The sequence below is a fragment of the Rousettus aegyptiacus genome, unplaced genomic scaffold (assembly GCF_014176215.1).
Source record: "Rousettus aegyptiacus isolate mRouAeg1 unplaced genomic scaffold, mRouAeg1.p scaffold_m13_p_3, whole genome shotgun sequence".
NCBI classification, from domain to species: Eukaryota; Metazoa; Chordata; class Mammalia; order Chiroptera; family Pteropodidae; genus Rousettus; species Rousettus aegyptiacus.
The window spans coordinates 88,552,670-88,580,239 of NW_023416306.1; the positions used below are offsets into that span (position 1 = coordinate 88,552,670).

The 27,570-nt window shown below is 31.0% G+C and overlaps 1 protein-coding gene across 3 annotated transcripts in view; it reads left to right on the forward strand.

Moving 5' to 3' along the window:
• Positions 1 to 27,570, forward strand: part of MDGA2 (MAM domain containing glycosylphosphatidylinositol anchor 2) — a 773,979-nt gene that overhangs the window by 692,087 nt on the left and 54,322 nt on the right. For all 3 annotated transcript variants that reach the window (XM_036239414.1, XM_016151454.2, XM_036239415.1), the window contains 4 exons: positions 3,655 to 3,832; positions 7,927 to 7,947; positions 15,882 to 16,037; positions 16,510 to 16,668. In XM_036239414.1, coding sequence (XP_036095307.1) covers positions 3,655 to 3,832; positions 7,927 to 7,947; positions 15,882 to 16,037; positions 16,510 to 16,668 — 514 coding nt within the window. The remainder of the gene's footprint in view (positions 1 to 3,654; positions 3,833 to 7,926; positions 7,948 to 15,881; positions 16,038 to 16,509; positions 16,669 to 27,570) is intronic.

The following is a 27,570-nucleotide window of genomic DNA, read 5'->3' on the forward strand; positions in this document are numbered from 1 at the left end:
TCTTAGAATATAGAGATAGTGTCTCCCTCTAGAGCACAGGGAAGGTCTGTTTAATGTCCAGTATAATAAATATAATATCTCCCTTTTGGATAATGGCTGAGCAAGCTTGGTTACTGTTCATTATAAAATTCTAAGGTTTCTTAAGCTCAGAATTTTTCAGATATGACACAAATCCAAATCGTGTGCAAAATCCACTGGGCACTTCATCACCCCTGTAGCACTTGGAGACAAGGGGAATCAATGCGAGCGTAAATCTTATGCTGTCCATCATGTCATGAGTCCTTTTCTTTGACCCAGTAGTCTCCGTCATCTGCTAGTATCCATAATGCTGTTGCAAGCCAACTTGTTAGCTTGTAAGTAGAGCGAAATCTTATCCACCCTCCCCCCATCCTCTCAGTTTACAACATATAAAAATTTTCATTGTTTCATATCTACACCAAGCCTTAATATTTTTATAAATTTTTGTTTATCTGATTGTATTGTGATTTTAATTTCCATTTTCTTGATTCATGGTGAGGCTGATCCTTTTCTCTAATTGCTTATGTGAGTTTCCTCATCTATGAAATACCTGTTTCTATTAGGCTCATTTAGCTATTGAATATTTTTTATTTAGCTATAGGAGTTTTAATATAACCTAGTTAACTGTATGTGTTCTAAATATCTTCTTCAAACCTCTGCCCTTATTTTCTCTGTTTAATAAGGAGCACTGATGGAAGAAAATATAATATCAAAATCCTAAATTTAATATTAAATTTTGAATTTAAAATTGGCTAATTTATCATTTTTTGCCTTTACTAATAGTGTTTTTCTATTCTGTTCAAGTATATCTTACTCGAGATCATAATGACATTTTTCTGTATTTTTTCTAAATGGTTTAACTTTTGCTTTTTAAATTTGAGTATTTGATCCTCCTGAGACTGTCCATTCTATATAACAGGCGAGTTAGAGATCGACTTTAAGTTTTTTCCATACACGTAACAAATTAAATGGTATATCTTATTCTGTCTTCTATGTGCACAACTATACACACACACACACACACACACACATATATTTCTGTCTTCTATGTGAATAATTATATACACATACATATGTATATATGTATATTTGTATACATATGTATACATATATACGTATATATATACATATGTATACTTTCTGTTCCATTTCATTATTTTGTATATATATACTTTCTGTTCCATTTCATTATTTTATTTGTCATTTTTTCTGGTCCTGTGCTAATGGCACATATATGAGAATTTCATTTCCAGAAATATAGCAGGTTAGACTATGTAATTGGGACTAATCAACCTTTAGAAAACAAGCAAATATATAAATGTATATAGTGTATATTTATGTATATGTGTATATATTTTATATATATGTATATATATGAAATTACTAGGTCATAATGTAAAGGAAAATAAAAACTCAAAGTAATAAATGGAATATCCCACCCAAATTGTTTGACTTCATCTATTGACCGACCCAGACAAACTTGAACTTTGATTCTTATAGTTTGGCAGTTTTGAGGCAAATAGAAATGAAAGTGCAAGTCCTTTTCAAAGCAAGGGATTATTTCCACTTTAATCTGTGAAACCAAAGGGTTTCATTATTGAAGTAAAAGTAAATCATACTGTTGATGCCCTTAGTAGCATGTCAGAAATGAAGGTCTATCTCTAAGGGAACATATCTTTGCCCTAGGCCCCAAAGAAACCACAGTAATAGTATTTTAGCCACGTCATCAGTACAGTTAAAAACAACTAAGTAAATACAAGGAGAAAAACTCCAGGGACAAAGATGCTATAGACTTCGGTTATACAAAGTATTGGATATATATTACAAGGCAACTATACTTACTGTACATATATAAATACAACTGAAAATGTATGTAAATAACAGAAAATTATAAAAGTGACACGACTGATTTTTAAACAGACTATTTTTTTAGGGTAGTTATTAGATTCATAGCTATAATGAGCAGAAGGTACAATGATTTCCTATATACCCTCTACCTCAACAATGCATAGCCTTCCCAATATCAATATTCCCTACCAAAGTGGTACATTTGTTAACAATTGATGAACCTACATTGACCCATTGTTATCAACCAAGTTTACATTAGGTTCACTCTTGGTGTTTTACATTCTGTGGGTTTGGGCAAATTTATAATTACATGTATGCACCATTATATCACCATGCAGGTTTTTATTGCCCTAAAAATCCTCTATGATCAGCTTATTCATCCTTTCCTCCCTGCTAACCCCTGGTAACCACTGATTTTTTACTGTCTCCATAGTTTTGCCTTTTCCAGAATGTCATACAGTTGGAATCATACAGTATGTAGCCTTTTCAGATTGGTTTATTTTACTTAGCAATATGCATTTAAGTTTCCTCGATGTCCTTTCATGGCTTGGTAGTGCATTTTTTTTTAGCACTAAATACTATCCCATATCTGATTGGGGCGCAGTTTATTTATTCATTCATTTACTGAAGGACATCTTGGTTGCTTCTAAGTTTTGGCAATTGTGAATAAAACTGCTATAAATATCCATGTGCAGATTTTTGAGTGTACAAACATTTTCAGCTCCTTTGGGTAAATGCCATGCAGCACAATTGCTGAATTCTATAGTAAAAGTATATTTAGTTTTGTAAAAAGCCACCAAATTGTCCTCCAAAGTGTCCATGCCATTTTGTATCCCCACCAATAGTGAATGAGAGTTCTTGTTTCTTCACCTCCTTGCCAGCATTTGCTGTTGTCAGTGTTCTGGATTTTGAACATTTTAATAGGTGTGTAGTGTATCTTAATATTGCTTTAATTTGTAGTTCTTTGATGACATATAATGTGAAGCATCTTTTCTGTTAAAAAATAAGGCCCATCGTTTAATCGTTTTTTGTTATTGTTGTTTTCATATTGTTAAATTTTAAAAGATCTTTATATATTTTGGCTAACAGTTCTTTATCAGTGCGTCTTTTGCAAATATTTTCTCTCAGTCTGTGCTTGTCTTTTCATTCTCTTGATAATGAATTTGATAGAGTGTAAATTTTTAATTAAAAAAGTCCAGCTCATCAATTGTTTCTTTAATAGATTGTGCTTTTGGTGTTGTATCAAAAGAGTCATTGCCAAACCCAAGGACTTCTAGATTTTTTCCTGTTATCTTCAAGGAGTTTTGTAGTTTAGGTTTTCCATTTAGGTCTGTGATCCATTTTGAGTTAAATGTTGTGAGGGTTTAATGTCCATGAGTAGATTCAATATTTTGCATGTGGCTGCCCAGTGTTTAAGCACAATTTGCTGAAAAGACTATCTGCTCTATTGTATTATCTTTGCCAAAGACTAGTTGCCTATAAATATGTTAAGTAAGAAGTAAACTTTTATTTCTCTAAGTCTTCAGATTGACTCTTAATATTAGATGAGATATTAAATCTGTTTAATTAGCCAAACTATTCTGTGATAACTTTGTGATTATCTACAAACATCCAAGAAATGTCTTGCTTATTATAGAAACTTGAACTTTAATAAAATATGTTCATATAATATAAGTACTTTCTTATTTAATCAAATTTCAGAAAGCTGTTTTTCCACTTTGTTAGAAATTAATAAGTACCTATGAATAAAATACTGGGAACGTTATTACATAATTATTTTGATTTCAGGCTGGACAGCAGCGTTGGTGGGAACAAGAGATTAAAATAAATGGAAATATTCAAAAAGGAGAGTTAATTACATATAATTTGACTGAGCTAATTAAACCAGAGGCTTATGAAGTGCGACTAACTCCTCTCACCAAATTTGGTGAAGGAGATTCAACAATTCGTGTCATCAAATATAGTGGTAAGTAGCCATTTATTTAAAAGTATTTATTTGAATATTAAACTATTTGGAATATGTAGGTTGCAACTATCTACCAAATTTAGACACAATCTAAAATTTAGCATATTGATTTCTGGGTCACCAGCCAACTGACCAAAAAATCAAAAAACAAACAAAACACTCCAAACCCAAAAATCTTTATCATTATAAATTGTAATATTTGATTATAAATGTAGAGATATAGAATAATGTTTTACTTAACATTAAACCTATGTGATAATATCAACAATGTCCTTTGATTTTTGATTTTATGTTATGATGCAATATTTCTGTATTTTATATTTTTAATTCTTGATGACTTTAAAATTTATGTCATTAAGAAGTTAGCAAATGTGATCAAATATTTTTTTATTTCTTTTTTAACTAATGGACTTTATTTTTTAGAATAGTTTTACATGTACAGAAAACTGAGCAAAAAGTATAGAGAACTCTCCACATGCCCTCTCCCCCAATGCACTTTCCTCCACTGTTAACATCTTACATCAACGTGGTACATTTGTTACAATTGATTAACAGATATTGACATTTTATTATTAAAGTAAATAGTTTATCTTAAGATTTATTATTTATGAACTTCAACAAGTGTATAATGTTATCCACCATTACAGAAGCACATAGAATAGTTTCACTGCCCTAAAAATCTCCTGTTCTCCACCTATTTATCCTTCCCCCTCCTTCAGCCCTTAAAAACACTGATCTTTTTACTGTCTGCAGTTTTTTCTTTACCAGAATATTGTATAGTTAGAATCATACAGCATGTATCCTTTTCGAACTGTCTTATTTCACTGAGCAGTACACACTTAAAGTATTCCCGTGTCTTTTTGTAGCTTAATAACTTACCTCTTTTTCCTGTCGAATAATATCTCGTGATAGAATATATCACAGTTTGTTTATAAATTTACCTATTGAAGAACCTCTTAGTTGATTTTTTTTTGTTTTTTTTTTCTTTTAGATTGCTAACTTTTAAAAATAACTAAATATGTGTGCTTTTGAGTATGTTAGTGGTAGTTTGCTTTTATAAACTATATGCATTTAATACATCTTCACTATTTAAATGTCCTATTGAGCAAAAATTGAAACTAGTAAAAAATCGTAAAAAAATTAAAAGTTGGTCAAAACTTTAAAAATAGAAACAATAGAAATTAGATATATTTTTTTAATTTTATTTTTATTTGGGGTGACATTGGTTAGTAAAATTATATAGGTTTCAAGTGTACAATTCTATAATACATCATCTATATATTGTATTGTATGTTCACTACTCGAAGTCAAATCTCCCTTCACCACATATTTGACCCCCTTTACCCTTTTCTATCTCCTCCTACCCCCTTTCACCTGATATATTGTTTTAACGTATACTAAACAGATCAATATTTTATCAGTTGAAATTTATGCTCATTTTTCAGTAGAAATTTATGTCAATGACTAGCTCAAGAATTGTCAAAGTATTTTTCAGATTTGAATGAATCAGTACCATTTATTTCATATTTATTTCATTAATTCAGTAAAATATTTTTTTATTATTATTATTAGAGTTTGACCTAAAAAGATAATATGATGTGGTATTTTTCATTTGTGGGTCTCCATTCTGTTTGGCATTAAGTATATTTTTCTACTTCAGAAAGAAGCAGTGAATACTGTCAAAAGTGAAAATAAAGTGAAATTATTAAAAATTTATCAAAGTTGTATTTTCATATAAAGTTGCTTTTTTCATTCTCATCAGTCAGAGTGTATTGTGCATGATATATTCAATCTTCATCCAAAAATTAATATCTATAGCATAGAGTAGAATATTCATAGATAATCAAGGAATTTAAAAGCATTAGAATAACTATATATCTTTTTTCTTGAACGTGGTCCTTTAAATATATACGTTTGTAAAAGCATTAGAGTCACTGCACATCATTTCTTAAATGTGGTTCTTTAAAAATATCTTTTTCATGTTAGAGATGTAAAAATTATGAAAAATAATAATCGTTATTCTTTAATTACTTCCCTGATTTCATTGGAGAGACAACTAGAAAACATTCAACTATATTTTTCTAAAGTTTTAGTTTTATATGTTTTATAAAATATTAATTATCTCTTCTTATCTAATGTTTATTCTCCCTGCCTCTAAGTTATAAACCCTGGACTATTTATTATAGAGGGATATTAGAAACTATGCATTGATATTCATTCCTTTAAAAGATGAATAAATTAAGATCTAGAAAATTTCAGTGTCCTGTAGAGTTAAACAACTATGAAATGACAAACCCTAGTAGAGCTGGATAGATTCATTACAGAGTATCTATGCTTCTTTGCTAACTTTAGAAATTATTGTGACTTTTTAAAAAAGAAATATAGAAAAACATTTTCATGAACTCAGTAGTTCTTATTGAAAAATCTGAAGCAACAAACTAAAATGAAAAATAAATCTAGAAAATAGATATTATGTTTAGTTTCAATTTTCTTTAATTATCTTTACATTCTTAGGCATACTTATTAAAATCATAAACATTTCAATTAAAAACTGATTTTACATAACATAGATTTAGGTAAAGTATACTTTAGTGGTATATAGGCATTTATAAGAAATTATACATGCAAATTTGAAAGAAAAAAATAAACACTGCAATATTTAGAACTTAGAATGGCAATGTTTACAAGGATCATTGTGCTATTCATAGTGAATGTGGTGATGAAAAAATATTGTAGAAGACTTTAAAATTCATTCTGATTAGAAGTTACCTGTATTTGTGACATATTTTCTAAAATTAAATTATAATTCCAAGATGCTTATTTCTTTGAAAGATAATACAAAAATAATTTTATAATTTCATGTTATTTTAATTATGAAATAATTTTAATTTTTACTAATTAATGTTTAAATTAAAATATGCTGATATTTTGCAAAAAAATAAAATTATTTTTCTCCACTTTAATGGAACTAGTAAATGTATAGTCCCTTCTATATATTATTAATTTCATAATTTACAATGGGAAATGCAGAATCAGAAAAGTAACTGAAGTAATGGGATTAGTTTGTCCTCTGTATGTAGGAATAGCAAAAATAATTGAGACTAACTCACTTGTTAAAATTAAGCTCAATGTAATAATATAAGAATCATATATGAACATGTTTCGTGCATGTGTATGTGTTATTGACTATTATACTTTTCTAGTAATGTCCAAGTTGGACAAGTGGTTAATGGCAAACAGTAGGAATTAACATCAGAGTAGACAAACTTCTGCAGGTTAGAATAACTGCCCATTGTAATCTTGGGTGACTACAACAATGCTTTCCTTCATTCATAACGGAATTTTCTTTCAGAGTGATAAATGCCTAATCAATATACAGATATCGTTTTGTCTCAGGTTAGATATATTTTTGTTGTTGTTTCAGTAAAATGTAAAGTATTCGTTCCTCTGCAGGTAGAAATCAATTGGCACTTGTATAACAAACACGATTAGTTTTTTAAGGTAAATATTCTTCTGGTGCACAAAACCACAAATGTGTCGCTTAACATTTTAAAATGCTGTGTGTTTGAGTATATGTGTGTATTAATGTAATTAAACAGCAGTACTGAATTGGCTATTTGTTTTAAGACACATATAATGACATGATATAAAGATTGCTTTATTTTCATATATATCATGTTATTTTCACCAAAAGTAGATAACGGCCAAAAAACTAAAGTATAATCTCTATTGAGTAATTTCTTTCATTGTTAAAAGATCTAGATTATATATTGGCCTATTGTCAGCTTCAGTTTTGATTTCTGGGTTTTGTTTAGGTTAAGATATAAAAGTTCAGCAACTCTATTCTTTGGAAAATGACAAACCCATGTGCAATTTAGTATTGATTTTTTGGATACTTTGAGGCTGTTATTGCTGAGCTCCAAAGTAGATTCTATTCAATCCTCTAGAACAAAATGGATTGCAGATATAAAATTCCGAGGCCACAGTGGGGAAGATCATTAAGTTTTGTTAAAGAACTATGAGACACTGGTTAGACTTTTATTTATAGAAGACATTTAAGTTATGCTAACATTATTTTTTGCTTTTTCTTATAGCTCCTGTTAATCCTCATTTAAGTAAGTATATTTTTTCTTTCAGAATGGCACTGTATTTCACAATTAAAATAGAAAATACATAAACAAATATTATTTAGCAACTATTTTTATTTGGTTTAAAATGAACTGGCTTAGAAACAGTAAAACTGGCATTAAATGTGAATTTTAAATTTCAAAGATTATTAATATAAAGACAAATTATTTAATATTGAGAATTGATTTTTATAAGTTTTTCCAAATATGGAGCCATTTACCACAGCATGCTTACCATTTGTGATTTGTATAACTATGGGTTTAATTTTTCTTTTGTAGCATTACAAACCATTTTTGTTGCAATTATTTTTCTTTAATTTTCATTTTTTTATTTCTATATTTCACTCATAAAAGACTATTGTTACTTAGAAAGTTGGTATTTGAATGATTTAATCAAAATTTTTCATAAACCACTATTCTATAGTCCAATCTTTAATGAAAGAGAAGATAATCTGGTCACCATCCTCTTGGTAATATTTCATGTTAAAATTAAGGATTTATTTTTGTCTCCTATTTTGTGTCTAGGAATATATTGTTCTTGGTTAATCAAAGAATAAAGAGCCTCTTTGCACTCTTGCTCCCATCCATCTAATATTCTCAATTATCTATGCTTAGGGAATAAACATTCAAATCTTATTTCTTATTTTACTGTTTCCTTTTCTGCAATGGCCTTTTACTGACTATGTAACAAAGACAAAAAGATGTAATTTTTTTCTTGTGATCTTTTCTACCAAAGATCCTCTTTACTTCTGTATATCCAAATATTAATACTGAATATTTTTATAGGTCATTATAGTTTCCATATTGCTTTCACGAATAAAAGTTCATTTAGTCGTCACAATGACCCTTTAATGTGGATATTATTATCAATCCTTTGAGGTTCATTTTTCATATAAGGTTTAGTATAAACAAGTGTTCCTTCCTAAACATTCCCTATTTTTGATTTTTTTCATATCCTCCAGTATATTTATAAAGTACATAAGAGCTAAATCTGTTTCTAATTTCTCCCTATATTTCACTATCTTTGTGTCTATCATAGCATTTCATATTTAGCAGGCATTCAATGATCATTTGTTAAAAGAACAAATAAATGACTATTTTAGGATGAATTAATTACATAAATCAGGTTCTCTGTGCCTTCTACCCTGGGCACTATTGTTAGTTAATTACTATATTGATTATAATTCCTTTTAAGGTAAGATCTCTAACTGCACATTCAGTAGAAATGTTTAAAAAGAGTTATCATAGGAAGATTAAAACGATAGAGAAAAAAACTTACAAATATTTCAATTCAGAAAAATTTTTGAGTATATTATTGTATATGGTGACCTTATATAGTAGGTACTCTGTATATCCCAGTTCTGCAGTCTACCTGATCACCTGCACTGTGTGCTCCAGGAGTGACCTTTGTGTGGGTTGTGTGTGCCCTTCTGTTGTAGTTGAGCCTTGATTTATGTTGGCACTTCAATGGTGGGAATGACTCTCAGGATGACTGGCTATGAGGACTGGCCTCAGTCACAGTATATGAGCTGTTGTGTGTGGCTGATCCCACAGTGTGGGATTCACCTCAAAAGCCTCATGTGCCTGTTGAGACCACCCTCTGGGTGTGCCATTGTAAAGTTAATCAGCTGGTACTCGGTTATGGTCTGATGCCAGTCGCCAAGTTTATTGGTGCTAGGACCCCTTGGGAAGGGCACCTGTGGAGGCCAAGATCGTCTCCTGCCTATGAACAGTGTGGGCTTACCTGGTAGGACCTGCAAAGCTATCTGCTGAATCTGGAAGTATGTGGGAGAGACCAAGCAGTGAACCAAGGCTGGCTGCCATCATTACTGGGCCTGGAGAAGGTTAGCAAAGGCACAGGGCATCCTAAGGCCTGAGGTTGCCTGCTGGCTGACAGAAGGCTCAGCAACTGAAAGAGCTTCAGACAGTCGGTGAGTTGGGTTAGGCATGGTCCCAGGGAGTTGCCAGGATGGGGTGATGGTATTCACAAGATTAGTGCAGATTCAGATTTGGCACCAGATTTGGAGCTTGTGGCCATTCACATAAGTCTCAAATCATACCCAGGCCAGCCACCATCTGCCTTAGGCCCATATATCTCTGAGATTTGTTCAAGAAATACTGCAGCTCGGGCAGGGCTAGTTGCCCATGACTCAAAGTGTCTTTTTGGAGGTGTAAGAATTTGAGTCCTGTTGATTACTGCTAAAGGAGCATCTTGCTGTGTGCAGGGTGGGGCTGGTTGCCAAGCCAGAAAAGTGCCTCCAAAGTGGTAGTTGGGTGGGGTAAGGTCTCAGGGAGCCTGCTCATGAGCTGCAGAGGAGGCGGATTCAACACAGAGATAATGGTGGCTTTCCCTCCTGCTCTCACCTTGAAGCCATACAACTCAGTCTTTCTCTGTATGTCTCTTGTACCTCCCAAGCTGCTATTCCTTTACTGGAGCCCAGGGTGAGTGCCTGCGAGTGAGTGAGTCTTGTGCATGAGCCCTTTAAGAGGACATCTGGTTTCCAGCGGCCTTCCATCTCACAAGGGCAGTGGAATCCAAAGTGATTTTACAGCCAGATTTTGTAGAGACTCCTCTTCCCAGCAATGGAAGACTGGAGAGCCCTGGTGTGGGGCTGGGGCCCCTCACTCCTCTCCACAGCTGAGATATCCCTCCCAGTGCTCAACATCCACACATGAGTGTGGGGCCAGACCATTTTGCCTCTCTACCCCTCCTTCCAGACTTGGTGTGACCTCTTCTTTATATTCTCAGTTACAGGAATTCTGTTCAGCTAGTCTTCAGATGTTTCTCCACATTGATTGTTCTACAATTTAGTTGTAACTTTATATGGTCATGGGAGGATGCAAGCAGTGTTTATTACTCTACCATCTTGACCAGAACTCGTGTGTACCACTTATTATTTATCCAAATGTCAATTAATGGACACTTTGATTGGTTCCATATCTCAGTTATTGTAAATAATGCTGCAATGATATATGAACAAATATATGTTTTTGAATTATCATTTTGGATTTCTTCAAATAAATACCTAGAAGTGGTATTGCTAGGGCATAAGGTACTTTTTTGGGGGGGAAACTTTTTTCCATAATGGCTGCACCAATTTGCAATCTCACTGACAGTGTACAAGGGTCCCCTTTTCTTCACATCCTCACCAACACTTGTTTTTTGACTTATTGATGAAAGCCATTCTGACAGGTGTGAGGTGATATCTTTTAATTTGCATTTTTCTGATGGTAGTGACCTTGACAAACTTTTCATAAGTCTACTGGCTATCTGTATTGTCATCTTTGAAGAAATGTCTATTCAAGCCCTCTGCTCATTTTTTAATTGGATTTTTTTTTTGGGGGGGGGTTTTGGTGTTAAGTGGTTTTATTTTAATATTTTAATATTTTTTTATTTTCTAATTATAGTTGGCATTCAATATTATATTAAATTCAGATGTACAAAATAGTAATTAGACATTTATATAACTTACAAAGAGATCACTACAATAAATCTAGTATACACATGTGAGTTCTTTATAAATACTGAATATTAACCCTTTTTTTCAGATTTATCTTTGGCATATATCTTCTCCCCATCAGTAAGTTGTATTTTTTCTTTGAGGATGGTTTCCTTTACTGTGCAAAAAAACTTTTTAGTTTGATGTAATCCCATTTGTTTATTTTTTATCAAGTAGATGACTTCATAAATTATATAAATGTCTAACCACTATGCTGTGCACCTGAAACTAATATAAAATAATATTGAATGTCAATTGTAATTGAAAAAAATGTACTAAATAAAAAAATAAAATAAAACAGTCAAACTCATAAGCCAAGAGTAGAATGGTTATTGCCAGGAATAAGGAATTGGAAATAGGAAGGTGTTGATAAAAGGCTATAGACTTTCAGTTTTGTAAGATGAGTCAGCTCTAGAGATCTAACGTACAGCATGGTGACTATATTTAACAATACTGTATTGTATAATTGAAATTGGTCAATAGGGTAGATCTTAAGAATTCTCACCACAAAAAGAAAAGAAAAAAAAAGAGATAATGTTAACTATGATACTGTGATATGTGGAGTCATAGATATATTGATTCACTTGATTGTGGTTATCATTTCAAAATGTACATGTATATCAAAACATCAAGTCATTCACTTTAAATATATACAATTTTTTGTCAATTATACCTCAGTAAAGCTGAAAAAAAATAAATGGATAGGGCAGGTGGGGTAAGAGGACCATAGGACTAGACGACTATTAATCATCAGGCTACTTATCTCTGAGTTTTGATTCTTCCTTCACCTTATCGGAAAAGATTCAGAGAAATAAAATACAATTTTAGAGACCATTTTAGCAGAATATTTCAAATATATATATTTTATTTCCATGTAGTCCCTGAAACTCTGCCAAAATCATGTTGTAATTAGAAATCTAGTGAATAATTCAAAAACAAGTCAGCCTTCAGTTCCATATCTCTGTGAAAATCCTAGACTTTATTACTTTTTTATTTTATAATAGCTTTTAATATTTAATATTATATTTATTTCAATAAGTTTTTAGAGGTGAATATGTTTTCATTACCTGTTAAGATAGTTCTTATTCCAATAAACATTTTTATGAATAGTTTTTTTTGCATAAATCTATAATTATCTCATATAAAGTGACATGATAATCATAAAATTATGATGGTCCTAAATAGTGGGTTTTTTTTTTTTACATTTTACCTGCCAACTTTTTATAAAATCTCTCTAGTAATAGATTTTTCACTGTAAAGATATATGTCCGCTGAAGCAATGAACTATTGAGATTACTTATATTTTTTTGTTTAATGTGAATTATGATGGTCCTATATCTCCTTCAAATTTATTGTTAACAACTGTTACATATAAAATAACCCAAATTATAAAAAATTTTAATGATATCTAGAGTTAGGCATATCTTATGTTTTCATAAACTGTATTGTAGCTTAATTTTACTATGAGAGACTTAAATACTCCAAAAATTTGTTCTTTTTTTGAAGGCAAGCTTTTTTCTCTTTTTAAACAAGGCTAAATAAAATTACAAAAAAAATGTTTAAATGGTATCATAAAATTTATTATACATAATTTAGAATAACATCTGAAAAGTAAGGTTTGGCAGATCTATAGACATGAGCTGAAATTCTCAATCTTTTTTTTTAAATATTTTGTTTATGTATATATATAATTAAGCAAATGAAAGCATTTGAAATCAAACATTTGCCTTATCACAACTCCTAAGTAGCTCCTAAAGGAATCTCATATTGTGCCTAAAAGTCATCTATTCATGCATATAACTACATTTCTGTCACCAACATTAGGTCTTCAACTGATAGCATCAAGAGGTCATGTCTTGTTTAGTACCAGATTTTAAGCATAAATATTTTATGTGGAATATTGTTTATCCCATAAATTTACTGATTTAGAAACCCCTTAAATGCATATATATACTCCGTAAACCATCTTACTAAAAATATACAATATAAATAAACACAAAGAGATGCAGCATTTCTTTAATCTGAAAACAAAAATAAAGCAAAACAAAAATTATTTCTTAAAACCAAGGGAAAGGTGTCTGTTTAATTTTTATTCCTTTTTCTTTTTTCCTTTCTTCCTCCTTCCCTCCCTCCCTCCGTCCCTTCCTTCCTTCCTTCCTTCCTTCCTTCCTTCCTTCCTTCCTTCCTTCCTTCCTTCCTTCCTTCCTTCCTTCCTTCCTTCTTTCCATCCATCTTTCCTTCTTTCCTTTCTTCCTTCTCCTCCATTTCTTTCTCTCTCTCTCTCTCTCTTTTTATTGTGATGAAAACAATTAACATGAGATCTACCTTCTTAATGCATTTTTAAGTGTATAATACAGTACTTTTAACCACAGGGATGATGTTTTACAGCAGATCTACACAAAGGGAAATTTATACCTTTTGAGGAACATCTTCCCATTTCCCTCTCTCCCCAGCTTCTAATAATTTCTGTTCTACTCTTTGCTCTATATATTTGACTTCTATTAGATTCCACATATATGCAATACCATGCAGTTTTGTTTTTCTTTCTGTGTCTGAATTTTTCACTTAGTATAATGTCCTCTAGGGTCATCCATATTGTTGCAAAAGTGGGGTAACCTTAATTTTTAAGACTTAATAATATCTCATTGTATATATCTGCCACAATTTCTTTATCCATTCATCCATCAATGGACACTTAGTTTGTTTCCATATCTTGGTTTCTATGAATAACATGAGAGTTCATTTCTCTTTGAGGTACTGATTTCATTTCCTTTGGATATATACTCATAAGACAGATTGGATCACGTGGTTCTATATTTAGTGTTTCTGGAGATAATCTCTATGCCATTTTCATAATAGAGGTATTGATTTACATTTCCACCAATCATGTACAAGTACCATATTCTCGATTACTGTAGCTTTGTAATACATTTTAAAACAAGTAAGTGTGGTGCCTCCAGCTTTGTTCTTGCTCATAATTGTGTTGGAAATTTGGGGTCTCTTGTGGTCTCACATGAATTTTAGGAATGTTTTTTGTATTTCTATATTTAAAAAAAATGCCATTGCTACCTTTATAGGGATTACATTGAACCATAGATCACTTTGGGTAATATGAACACTTTAACAAAATTACTTCTTCCAATCCAAGAACTTGGGATATCTTTTCTTTTATTTATTTCTTCTTTAATTTTTTAATCAATATTTTGTAGTTTTTTATGTGTCTTTCATCTCTTCGGTTAAGTTCATTCTTAAGCATTTTATTATTTTTATGCTATTGTAAATGGGGTAGTTTTTTTTGTTTGTTTCACTTTCAGATAGTTCATTGTTAGTGTATAGAAACAGAAAGATTAATTCAGGGCCATGATCCCAATTTCAAGGGCTTTACTACTAAAGATATCTGATAAGTCTAACCAGTTGCAGATGGGATGGGGTGGGAGTCTTTGTTCTTTAAGAGTTTATATCTCTATGAGTTCCAGGGAATCTGTACTCGGTTTTGACTTTATTATTAACTTGCTGAACTTAGCCAAAGTTTCCTCCTTGTGAACCTCACAAATTAGTATTACTGTAATTTTTCATAGAGTTGTAATGAGTTTGAATAAAATAATATAAACTGTGTTTAATTTTTATTGGTTAAGGATCATCGTGGGCATTATCATCTCCTTTACTTGCTCCTATATCTAAAGCAAAGTATATCTCTGTAAGAAAATCCTCTAATACCTAGAAACATCACTACCACCCTCATTTCAGGGACAGTTGAAGCAAGCTCTCTCTGAACTTGTTGGGTCTGCAATTCACATGTGACAGGCATCTAAAATAACCTCAGTCCTTCCACCAGGTCTTCATACAGTCTTCATTATTTCATCTCTAGTGAATTTCAAATACCTGGCAAATCTATATTCACATGAAGTATGCAAGATAACTGCTTTTTAAAATAATTTGCCATTAGCTACCACTAAGTAAACTTCCATTTGTGCAAATGGGTATCTCTAGACATGGTGTGGAAAATTATAACTAAAGGTATACAGCTTTAACATGCTGTTGGGTAAGTTAATACAGATCATTTTCTCACTGACATTTTAGTTTGGATTGTTCCTTTACTAAAAAGTGAAAATTGGGAAACTTCTTCAGCCATAATCCAAGGTTGAATTATATTTGTTAATTTCAGTTATCTGAATATTTCAAAGGAAAATGGTTTGGGTTTAAATTATTAAATATGAGACTGTTTATGTATCAATATTACTTTTATTTTTTATTAAAATGAAATTATTTGACATTTAGTCATAATCTTGTGTTCAGTTGTGGCTCTGCCGCCATTATTGTAATCTTACATTATTGCCATGTAATGTTTTAAATTTCTCCTATAGGAATGTTGCAATGTTTGTATTTAATTAATATTAATCACTTTAATTAATTTTTTAACAGGAGAATTTCATTGTGGATTTGAAGATGGTAACATTTGTTTGTTCACCCAAGATGATACAGATAATTTTGACTGGACAAAGCAAAGTACTGCAACGAGAAATACAAAATACACTCCAAACACAGGACCAAATGCTGACCGTAGTGGCTCCAAAGAAGGTATGAGAGCATGAAATGTTGTGTTCATAACAATCATACGCCAGCCTTGGAATGTTAGAAATGACATTAATATGAAATGCAAGGGACTACTTAACTATAGTTTTTAAATTGTGAAATAAAACATTAAAATTTTATTGCAGTATTAATAATTCAGATATTTCTGAAGTCCGTAGACAGTTTTTTCTCAGAACTTGCTGACACATACAGTTGAGAGACTGGGACTATTTTTTTTTTTTTGAAAATTTAAGTCTAAAATTCTAATTTTGTCTTGTTTTTATGCATTCTAAACAACGTTATCTTTAATCATGTAGATCATTTACTCTTTATATTATATCATGCATGTAGAGGTTTTATAAATGAGATAAAATCTTATCAATCTGTACTTGTATGAAAACTCTAAAACTTCTCAGTGATTTCCAATTTCATATTACCCAATAATAATGTTTAACCATTTTATTTTGTCTTTTTTAAGGTTTTTATATGTACATTGAGACATCTCGACCAAGATTGGAAGGTGAAAAGGCTCGACTTCTCAGCCCAGTTTTCAGCATAGCTCCAAAAAACCCTTATGGACCCTCGAACACTGCATATTGTTTCAGCTTCTTTTATCACATGTATGGACAACATATAGGTGAGGTGGAAAGAATTACTACTATGTTTTTTTCTCAAGCATATCATACCTAAGAAGAAAAATGTTCACAAACACATGTTAAATCAATTTTAGTCAAAGAACATCATTATTGACTTTTAAATGACTTACCTATAAATTGCAAAATAAGATGCTAAGAATGTTCCCCTGCCATGTCCTAACTTCCCAAATTTAGATTAGAATTTGAAATTTTGGCATATTACCTACCTTTTTTGGAATCTTAACTCAGACCATTAATGGAATAAATTCTTAATGAGATATTCTTGTGGAATTTAATAAAGTATAATTTATACTGATTCTTTTCAAAGAAAATTGCTTGAATTATCACTCAATGTGCATTAATGATCATGAAAATGAGTGCTGTCATATTTAGAAGACAGTACTTTTAGCACCATTTATACATTTTTAATATTGGTATGTTTTTTTCTTGTTATAAAGTATCCCTAACATATCTAGTAAGATTTGAGAACATCCTATGTCCTAAAGAGTATACAAAAATGAACACACTCTCTGCTCTTAGAAATTTTGCACAATAATGGAAGCTAAGATGAGTAATAGAATATCACATAACCTTGAGAAAGAACCTAGCAAAACTGTGCTGGGGGGTGGTGAAGTCATACAGGTCTACAATTCTTTAAGTATGATCCTAAAATAAAATAATAAATTGAACACAGTTTTTGAAAAAAATTATTGACAGTTCATGCCAGCTTGATCTACATGTGTTAGAATATATGACCTGAACTTGCATTTTTTAAAATTTATGTTGTCTGTATTTATCCAAATGAGTGTGAACATTTGTACTATTTATGGTAAAAATATTACTGTTTAATTATAGATCTATTCCAGATTTTCCCAGGGGATGTCACATAATATGCAATATTTCAGCTTTCCAATATAAAACAAAATTCTGAATAAGGGAGTATATCCAGCTCCACAGAACTTGGATGAGGGATTGTGGATCTGTATCTAGTTAAATAATAAGGCAATGCTTTGGAACAAAGGAAAACCTTTCTTTGTAAAAGAAGGGTATCTTTTCAGTACAGAGATGAGCACAGTAAAGATTAAAGTACTGGTAATGAGGAAGTAAAATGTGAGAAATTAAGATGGTATTAAATGTCTTGATATAAATTAATAAAATAAATACAAAAATATATTTTATAAACTAATAACATTGTACATATGATATATGCCAGCTACAGTACTAAGTGAAGTAATCCTCTTGATAATTTTTTTTAAAATGAGTATAACTGTCTATCTTTTACAGTAGAGAAAACTGAACCTTGGAGAGTTTGTATAAATTGCAAACAACTGAGATTCAGACTCAAGGCCAGTCCTATTAACCAGTGTTTTTCACAGTGGAGCAATAGGTGACAAATGTATCAGGATAGCTCTGTGTAGCAAAAAGTACCCTCAACATGAAGGCAGGAAATCTAGGCTGGAACTTGGCTGTAGCAATTTAAAGAATTTAGAGAAGTCACTTAACAGGTTTAGATCTTAGTCTCCTCATCTGTAAAAAAGGAATATTAATTCTTATTTTACAAATTAGCTGTTTGAGTTAAATGGAATATATATATATATATATATATATATATATATATAACCTATCTGGCGATAGACACACAATTTGAGGTTATTTTGAATCCCAAGTAGCAATAATAATAATAATAAAGCAATAGTTAAAGTACTCATCGTGGACAAAAATACTATTTCTAACACATCATGAATTATTTCTTTTAATTTTGTCAATAAACATTGGTGCTCATTAAAATAATTCTATTTTATAGATAATAAAACTGAAATACAGAAAATTTTAATTACCATGCCCATCAAACTGAGCCCATAAGTCATAAAGCCATAAAACCAATCTAAGAAGGTGGACACAGATTTTTCCTGCTTCACCACTCTACAGGGAGACTTACTGGAGTGTTATAAAAGCTTAGCTAATTTAGTAGTCAGAGGGCAATATTACAGATTTTGCACAGACAATAAGCATGATGAGACCTTTGATTTGGTAAAATAAATCTTATAGGAGTGGGTAAAATCATCGAGAAACAGAACATAGACTGGAAAAGCAGTTAGAAAGCCATGAGAACAGTCTTTGGTTCACTGTGGCCTTAACCATGAAAGAAAATAAATCTCCACACAATTGCTGAACTATCTTATTTATTGTGAGATAGCTATCTTATCACAAAAGAAGGATTAGCTCAATTTTTCCCTTTAGTTGATCATGTATATTTTACTTACATTATTTTGATTATGTTCATCAACTCTTTTCTCTTCATTTACCTTGAAATGGGAATATTTTAAGTTTCTTTTTAAGTAAATAATTTCAAGGTCAATATTTTTAATTCCTTTAATAACTAAAATATGTACTTACCTTATGTATGAGTTTGGCTTCCTCTCAAAATTTTTACATATTTATGCTGAATCCCAAGGTCGTTTTAATATACTTTTAACACAGGTGTTATTCTTATCCTGTTTATTGTCAATAGATGTCCACTTGCTTTTGCTAGTTTTATTATGATTATTTCAAGGAGAAGGCAGGTCTTCCTTTCTTCCTATTCTCATTTACTACTTTGAATCCTGTACTATTTTTCTGTTTCAGATGGTTGAAGATTAAGAGTGTCATATCACTTGGGTCCCTTTCATTGGGGTATAATCATGCTCATTACTAAAATCTAGGCGAAAATACCTGTTTCAGATATTGACTAATTAATTAGGACTAGATGAGTGACCTCATTAGGGAGACGCTGCCTGTCACTGGAACCTTGCCTTTTTACAAATATTTTTCTGACACTCATTCATCTGTAAACCTAGGGCATTTATAGTCACTGGTTTTACAAATTAAATTATCAGTTTGATTGATTCTTTTAGAAATCCAGATTCACAAATGATTTGTCCTAGATTTCTAATAACCTAATTGTAGTTGCTACTTGAGTAAATGTAAATAATTCTTGCTGTTTAAATGTGATTGATAGATTACTATATACCATTGAGAAGAGTCACATTTTTTTAATAATATAAAAATAGGTGTTCAGTTATATGTTACTTAGAAAAGAGATGCCTCTCTGAAATAAAGTCAAATATTTTGTATTACTTATTTGTTTTTATGTAACAAGTTTCTCCAAAATTTTGTGACTTAAAGCAACAGGCAGACAAGCTTCCAGGCCAATCTAAAATCTAATTTGAAGACTTGGCTTGAGGAGAATACACTTCGAAGCCCACTCACCTAATTTTTGGCAGGCCTCCTTTCTTCACCAGTGTTGTACTATAGATAGTTTCTTGTTGGCTGTTGGTCAGAGGCCTCTCTCAATTCCTTCTCATGTTGACATGGCAGCCAGAATCGTCTCATGGCATGGCAGCAGGCTTCCTCCAAAGCAAGCAATCCATGAGAGAAAGAAAACACATACCCAAGACTTTAACCTAATCTCTGAAATGACAAACTATAACTTCTACTTTATTTTGTTGATCATAACTCAGTTGGTAATTCCATATCAGTTGGGGAGAAAATTATACAAGCATGTTAATACAAAGAAGTTGAAATCATTGGGGGAGCATCTAGTTTGCCACACTGGGACAATTTATTTATAGTTAAATGTTTCATCAAAATTGATTGAAGAAAAAAATTAGTGAAAGCCATAATATGTTGTTCTTAGAGAAATTGTGGATTTATATGCGTATGTATTTAATATCTGTTTATATGTATATACTATCTGGCTATTGACAATAATATAAGATTGTTTAGCATCCTATAGTTACAAGTAGGCATTTTAATTCTTGATCAGTCAGCTGAATTTCTAATGTTTATGCAAAGAAATTCAACCTCATATGAGGCCAATGAATATAATCAAAGTTTATTAAAAAGCAGTAAAATATGTACTTCATTTATTTCTGCAAAGAAGAAAGTGAGATATAAACATCATATCCTACCAAGAAATTAAAGAGAAAAATAAAAAGATACTTATGAATATAACCATTGAACTTGATAAAATGGTTCAATAAAGTTGTGGCTCTAGAAAGCTAATTATACCGTGGAACTAATGGGAGGCAAGGAAAAGGAGTCCTTGAATGAAGCCTACTCTCATAAATTTTGGAGGTGAGAAAGAAGTGATATATAGGTGTAGAGTTGTAAAGGGCCTATTTTAAGAGGAATATGAGTCAATAAAATGTGTAAGTTTAAAGATTACAAAAACCAAAGGGAAGCACATATTTTTTGAAGAGATGGGAATCATGAATGTTGCTAGAGGAATTAGCTGTGAAGAGGGAAATGAGTGCCCTTTCCACTAAGGTGGAAAGTGAAAATGTGGAGAACAACCTGAAATTTGCCTTCCTAACAGTCTCTGTTTTCTCTGGAAAGTAAATGCAAAGGTTATATTTTCAATGAGTAGACCATTTTAGGACATTAGTAAATGGAAGCAGAAAATGATGAGCCATAGAGAGTTGGAGAGGTTGGAGATTAAGACATCAGTCAGCCTTTTGAAATGTATTTTAGGATGTAATGCTCACTTTGACTCCCCATCACTTTTTGAATATATCACTGGATTACCCTGTTGACTTTTTGCTGTCTCTTTGGCCCATGGTTTCTGGGGTAAATATCATTCTGTAAAGCCAGTAACATAAACACTTCAGGGATATATGCCTGTCTGGCTTCTCCTTGGACAGCTTGATAGTCTACTACAGCCATACATGAAGTTCCCCAAATCTAGCTGTATTGTATCTGTGACCTCTTCATAGGTTCTGTCTTTTTGTGCTAATCTGTATGCTTAGGGAGAGCAGAAGTAATATTTCTCCTCATCATATGATGCTCTGCAAATGTAAATATCTATTTGTCCACCTATATTTATAAAGTAAAGGAACATTTTTTTAAATTGTGATAGAATACGCTTCTGAGAGTGCTTAGAAGAATAACAAAACAAAGGAATTGAGAGTATGGATTTTAGATTGGAAACAGAATGTGGTTTCACCAAGACCCTATAGATAGATAGGTTGGGTAAAAAAACAAATGGAAGTTAATCATCGACTTAACTTGAATTTGAATCTAAGTGCTTTGGCAGCCAAAGCTAGAGGAAAGCGATAGTGAAAAATATTTCTTAATTAATTCAAAGGGAAATTTATCTTTATAAAACTACTCTTAGTAATATAATAGGCAATATGTTCACTTAATACTTTTAGAAAAATATAAAACTTGTTCAAATAAAAATTTTATATATTGATAGACCATAATATGTTAGAGAATAAAATTTGTGTTTTGAGCTGAAATATTATGGTCCAGATATGTCATTGTATTATGATCTAATGAAATTTAGGAATAGAATTTAATAAATCTGTAATTAACCTCTAATTACATTTCTCTTAATAAGATATCTTAGGCTACCTTTAGCAAGAGTTGGATTGAAGCTTTCTCAGTGATGGCTTTCAAAGATTTTAAACTCAAGACTTGAATGTTTTTATACAAGGTATAGAGAAGGAAAAGGTTCAATTTTTTGCATGGTTTTAGGAATATGATTTTTATTTTTACTTTGATCAAAGACCATATTTCTTCCAATTAGAGTTTAAAAATTCATATTCTTGTTTATATCTCAACTATGACTCTCAAATAAGAAATCTGCTCACATATTTTTTTTACCCTTGGAGTTAGGTACTGTCTGAGAGACAGTTTGAGTCTAAAAATATCTTAGGATAAGGTGCTATTATTTTAGAGCCTTGACTATGTTGACTGTAGAAGAATATCAGCAGAATAAATATGTAATTTTGAGATACTCACATTCTAATAAATTCTCAGAATTAAGTTCCTTGCAAAAGACAATCCCTAGATGACCGAGGGAATCGATAAGGTTATTTAGTATTCTCCATTTAAACATTAGAAAATAGCTACCAGACCGTGGACTATTTGATAATAGTTGATATTGTCACACTTTCTGTTAAGAATTAGTCAATTCTAGCAGTGAAGTCCTGTTTTTAATATTGATAATTCTAGCGTCATCAGTGTAAAAATAATGTTGAAGGTGGGAGTCGATAATTTAACATTATTTTTTAATTACAATGTATATTTTAAAGAGGTTTGGAAAGAATGTAGCCATGATTTATTAACACTTATAAATATGTTTAAAGACACTTATCAAAGATTCTCTAATAGCATCATATGAAATATCTAGTTTATTTACCTTTTAGGTCTCTGATTTTGAACCACCAACTACTCTAAAATTTATTTTCCTTATATTTAATTATTCATTGATGATGGGTCCTCAGACAATGTTAGTAGAAGTTAGGATGTTAAACAAAATTAATGATATAACTGAGACAAGCTGGTATTCCAAATATACATCTCATTTTCAGCATAATTAATAAGCAATATTATTTTCTCAATTGAATTAATGGTAAGCAAATGGGTTAAACGACTTTGTTTTTCACCCAGTGTACCAAACTTTTCAAACTAACTTTATTGAAAGTATAGATTTTTTGTGATGAATATTTTTCCCTTAGGTATTGAATTCACTCATCTTTGTTCAATTGGATAAATTGCACATGTTATGTGCCCAGTGGTGTTTAGGGCCCTATGGAAGATAAAAGAGAATTATGTTAAAAGGTTCTTATTTATTAAATAGCTTATCATCTTTTTGGAGTAATAAATTACTGAATAAAATAAAAGTCAGAAAGTAATATGCAGCAAAATGCATGGCAAGCCAAAACAATGGATCAACAAGGAAGAGAACATTGAAAACAGCAAAGTTAAAATAAAGTTTCGGTAGAAGAGAATAAATGTAGACCATTCTCCAAAAGAAGTAAGGAGTGAGCAGGAGGTAACAGATAGAGAATGTGAGAAAAGAAGCAGCCATGGTATGGGAATGGAGATTACTGTTCTTACAGAGTGGCAGAACCAGTAATAAGGTCTGCATAAGAGATCTGACATATATCAGAGAAATAGCTTGATGAATGCTATGTTAGAAAAATTTATCTCTGTACTAATGTGGAGATTCAACTGCATGTAGGAAGGCATGGTCTAGGAAGACTGGAAAAATGAACTGACATTTTTTTATTTAAGATATCATTGCAGTTATATGTTGAGAAAATGACAATGGATGAATGTGGTCATTAGTATTCAAGCAGAAAATAATGATTTCATAATTTCCCCTTTTTGTCTGTGTATACAAAACAAATGGTGCTAACGATTACCTGTTACTATACATAGCTCTTTCCTGGAGCAAGATGATTTTGGCACATCCTCATCTTTCATGAAATGTGAAACTCAAATTAATGAGTCTACTACTGATTAGAATAAAAACATGATTTATGTGTAAGTGATCCTCAGGCCTTGGAGTAAGCTAAATTAAAAATTAATTTATAGGGACTTGGAATTTCAAGTATCTGTAGGAAACATGTATACATTTTAGGACATTTATTTAAATTACTTATATAAAACATATAAAATACATGTTTATAGTAAAATAATTAAAAGTAGAATTATGTTAAGAACTTAACAAAAGAAATCAACTAGGTAACAATTATAAATAATATTTATGCACATTATATTTTATATAATAGTTTATATGAAATAATATTAAAATAAGAATCATGCTAGTGCATAATGCCATGAATAACCCCCAAACTTTGCTTACTGCTCATGAGATAATGTAGCACTTAGGTCATTTAGCTTTTCTGATTATAAGCATGAGTGAGCAAGCCATGAGATGAGCAAAGTCTTCTCTAGCTCTTAACACCTGACTCTTAAGGAGTGGTGATCAAAAAAGATGAAAATTAGCAAACCAAGGAGAGAAAAAAAGACAGTTAAATTTTTCTTAGCAACTTCAAACTTGGGTCATGGAACTACATGGCATTTGAAAATCTTTGGGGATGATTAAATTCATACCTATTGATATCTGGTGCCTACTAAAGCATAAACCCAGAGCCTCTGAGGATTTAAAATTACTTTTAAAGGGTATTAACACAATCCATCATATTCACTTTGAAATTTTCTTACTATAATGACCTGCTGAATCAGCTTTGCTAAATCTAACTTCCCTTAAATCACTTTATTCTGTTTCACAAGTTCTAATTTTGATGACCAAGATGATCGGAATATAAGTTGATATAACTTTTGGCACTGAATTCTCTTTTATAAACTTAAAAACTGGAAACTTGCTTGGAAAAAGAATCTTTTAAAATCATTAGTTTATCGATATTGCTTTTGTCATCATCTTTTAAACAGACCATAAAGTCAATAGCTTGTATTTATTGATTTGGATAATAGAATATAATTAACCTCACATAAGAATAAGCATTAAATTATAATGTATTTGGAAAAAGTTATTACAATCAGCTACACTTCTATTGTCTGTTTCTTATAAAACAATATTTGCCTTTTAAAATTAAAATCTAGCTACAACCGAATAGCTCATATAATCTATTCAAAAACTAATTTAAAACCTGTAATTCAGAGCTAGCTTTTTTAGGCCTAGGATGAATATTTTTCACATAGTATACATTTAATAAATATAAATTGAAATAATTTAAGTTTAAATTATATTACAGATATAAAAATGTTAATTTAAAAATGTAAACATGCTCACAGGCAAAACATATTTCCCAAGAAAAAATATATTCAATATTAATATAATAACATTGTTATTAATATAACAATGGTAAATCATATATGTTAATATGTGTTTCATTAAAGCATGTGTTTATTACTTTAAGTAAATTCTGGAAGACATATAATACCACCACTTTGTTAGTCTAAATACAACTAATAGTTCTAAAAAGTATTATCATTTTATTAAAATTTAACAAAAATTATCATGTATTGATTTGATGACAAGATTGATTCCTGTCACTTCAATCAAAGTATCAGCTCATGCTACTCCAGAGAAATAAGACTTCCATATAAAATCATAATTCATTGACTACCATCTATTTATATTTGCACCTCACATTTATTGAAGCATCTACTGGTAATTTTTGTATGGAACAACTTGAAATGCATTGGTAGCTTAAAGAGAACATCTTTCATTCATTAAATGCAAGCTATTGAAGGACTTCCACTAGGTAGAGAAGCTAAAGGGCTACATTTTTTTTTAAGGGCTACATTTAAAACATACAAAAAAAAAAAAAGATAACTGACACTTTCCTTTCTGAAAAAGCAGTAAAGTATAATGAGAAATCAGTAGAGAATCTCACAATACAATTGGTTATCACTAATACAGCCATAGTCTGTAGTAGATACAGACTATATAATAGAAGGGAGACCTTTTCCTATTTAATTCACACATAGACTATTTCTTCAAATAAGTTTTGAAAGGTATATGCTACATAACACTTTGTAAGTCCAATGACACCTAATAGATTCAAAAAATATTTATTTAGCATTTAATACAAAATTTATTATTTATTTGGGCTTAATTTTCTTAGAATCCTTCCTTATTATGTATTAATGTCCAAAAACATAATAAATATACATCACAAAGAAATATGTTCTTTAGTGGCCTTTCCTTTGGGCACGTGGTTGCCTTTCTGATGTACAATGTACCAGCACCAATGAGCAAGAAAAACTGAGCCACACTGAGTAAATAAAAAAGGAAAACAGAAGGATTGACTCAGAAATCTGCTCCCTGCCACAAAGGCTTATTGAGCACAGTGGGGAAATGCCAGAAAGTTAAACTCTTATATTGCCCAAAGGCATGAGTATTTTTTCATTATTCTTAGATTGTTAAATCTTGGTGTTATAAAACCTCAGTTAACTTGCCAGTAGCTTTAGATCTTAGAGGAGGAGCTAACAAAATCCAACCCATTTTGTGCACATAGAAGAAATTCCATTGGTGATGTTAGGAAAAACGTCACAGGATTACTTAGCATTGTATAGAATATTTTTGGATGAATAAAGTGAAAAAAATGAGAGAGAAAGAAACATACTAATGAATATTCCACATTATAAAATGAGGCTAACAAGCACATAGTAAAAGAGGCACATATTATTGAAAAAGTCTTACTGAAAATTCAGGTGAAAATAAAACTTGTATAGTATATATGCTATATTTTCAATAAAATACATAAGAATTTAAACTTCATGAAACAATAAAAGATAAGGATGATATAATAATGGACCAAGAAAAAGAAGGAACTGGATAAAAGACTGAAATAAAGGGGAGCTTGATGAGATCAGAAAAGAATGTAATGTCATGAATAAAACCATAGTCAAATAAAGATGACATTAGAAACAAAATAACAGAATCTACACTATGAAAAATAAAATCAGTACTGTAGAGGATTAGCCGGAGATTATTTCTCATATTAAAGAGAAAATAATGGATTCTGAAGAAAAAGTAAAAAAAAAAAAAAAGACATAGAAAGATAAAATAAAAAGAAAAATGGAGAACTTTATATATATATGCATTTTTCTTAAATTCAATACTAACGACTTGAATCTACCTTAATTAGAGAGTAATAGTCCATTACCAAGTCAAAGTTATTCCAGAATGTCTTAATAGATAATAATAAAACCCGAAGAATATGTATGAGACATAATGTACAGTTTACATACTTTAACTCATTTAAATTCTCCTAGAAAGCTTACTAGTTACTATTATTATCATCACTTAACCTGATGAGGAAATCGAGACAGAGAGATTAAGTAAGAGACCAAGCCAAATTCATCCAGCTGGTAAGCAATAGCTGTGATATAAAGAATACATTTGTTTGTTGTTTTAAAAGTGAGTATATTAGGTAAATATATTAGGTAACTATTTTCATAAAAAAAGAAAAGAGGCAGAGGAAGACAGATTTGTGGAAAAAGAAAAAAAAGGGAAACTAATGATGAGATCTCCATAGGAGTCCAGTTCTCTGCCTTAGGACAATATCCTGGTCCTGTGCCAGGCCAGGAAATTGAAGCCG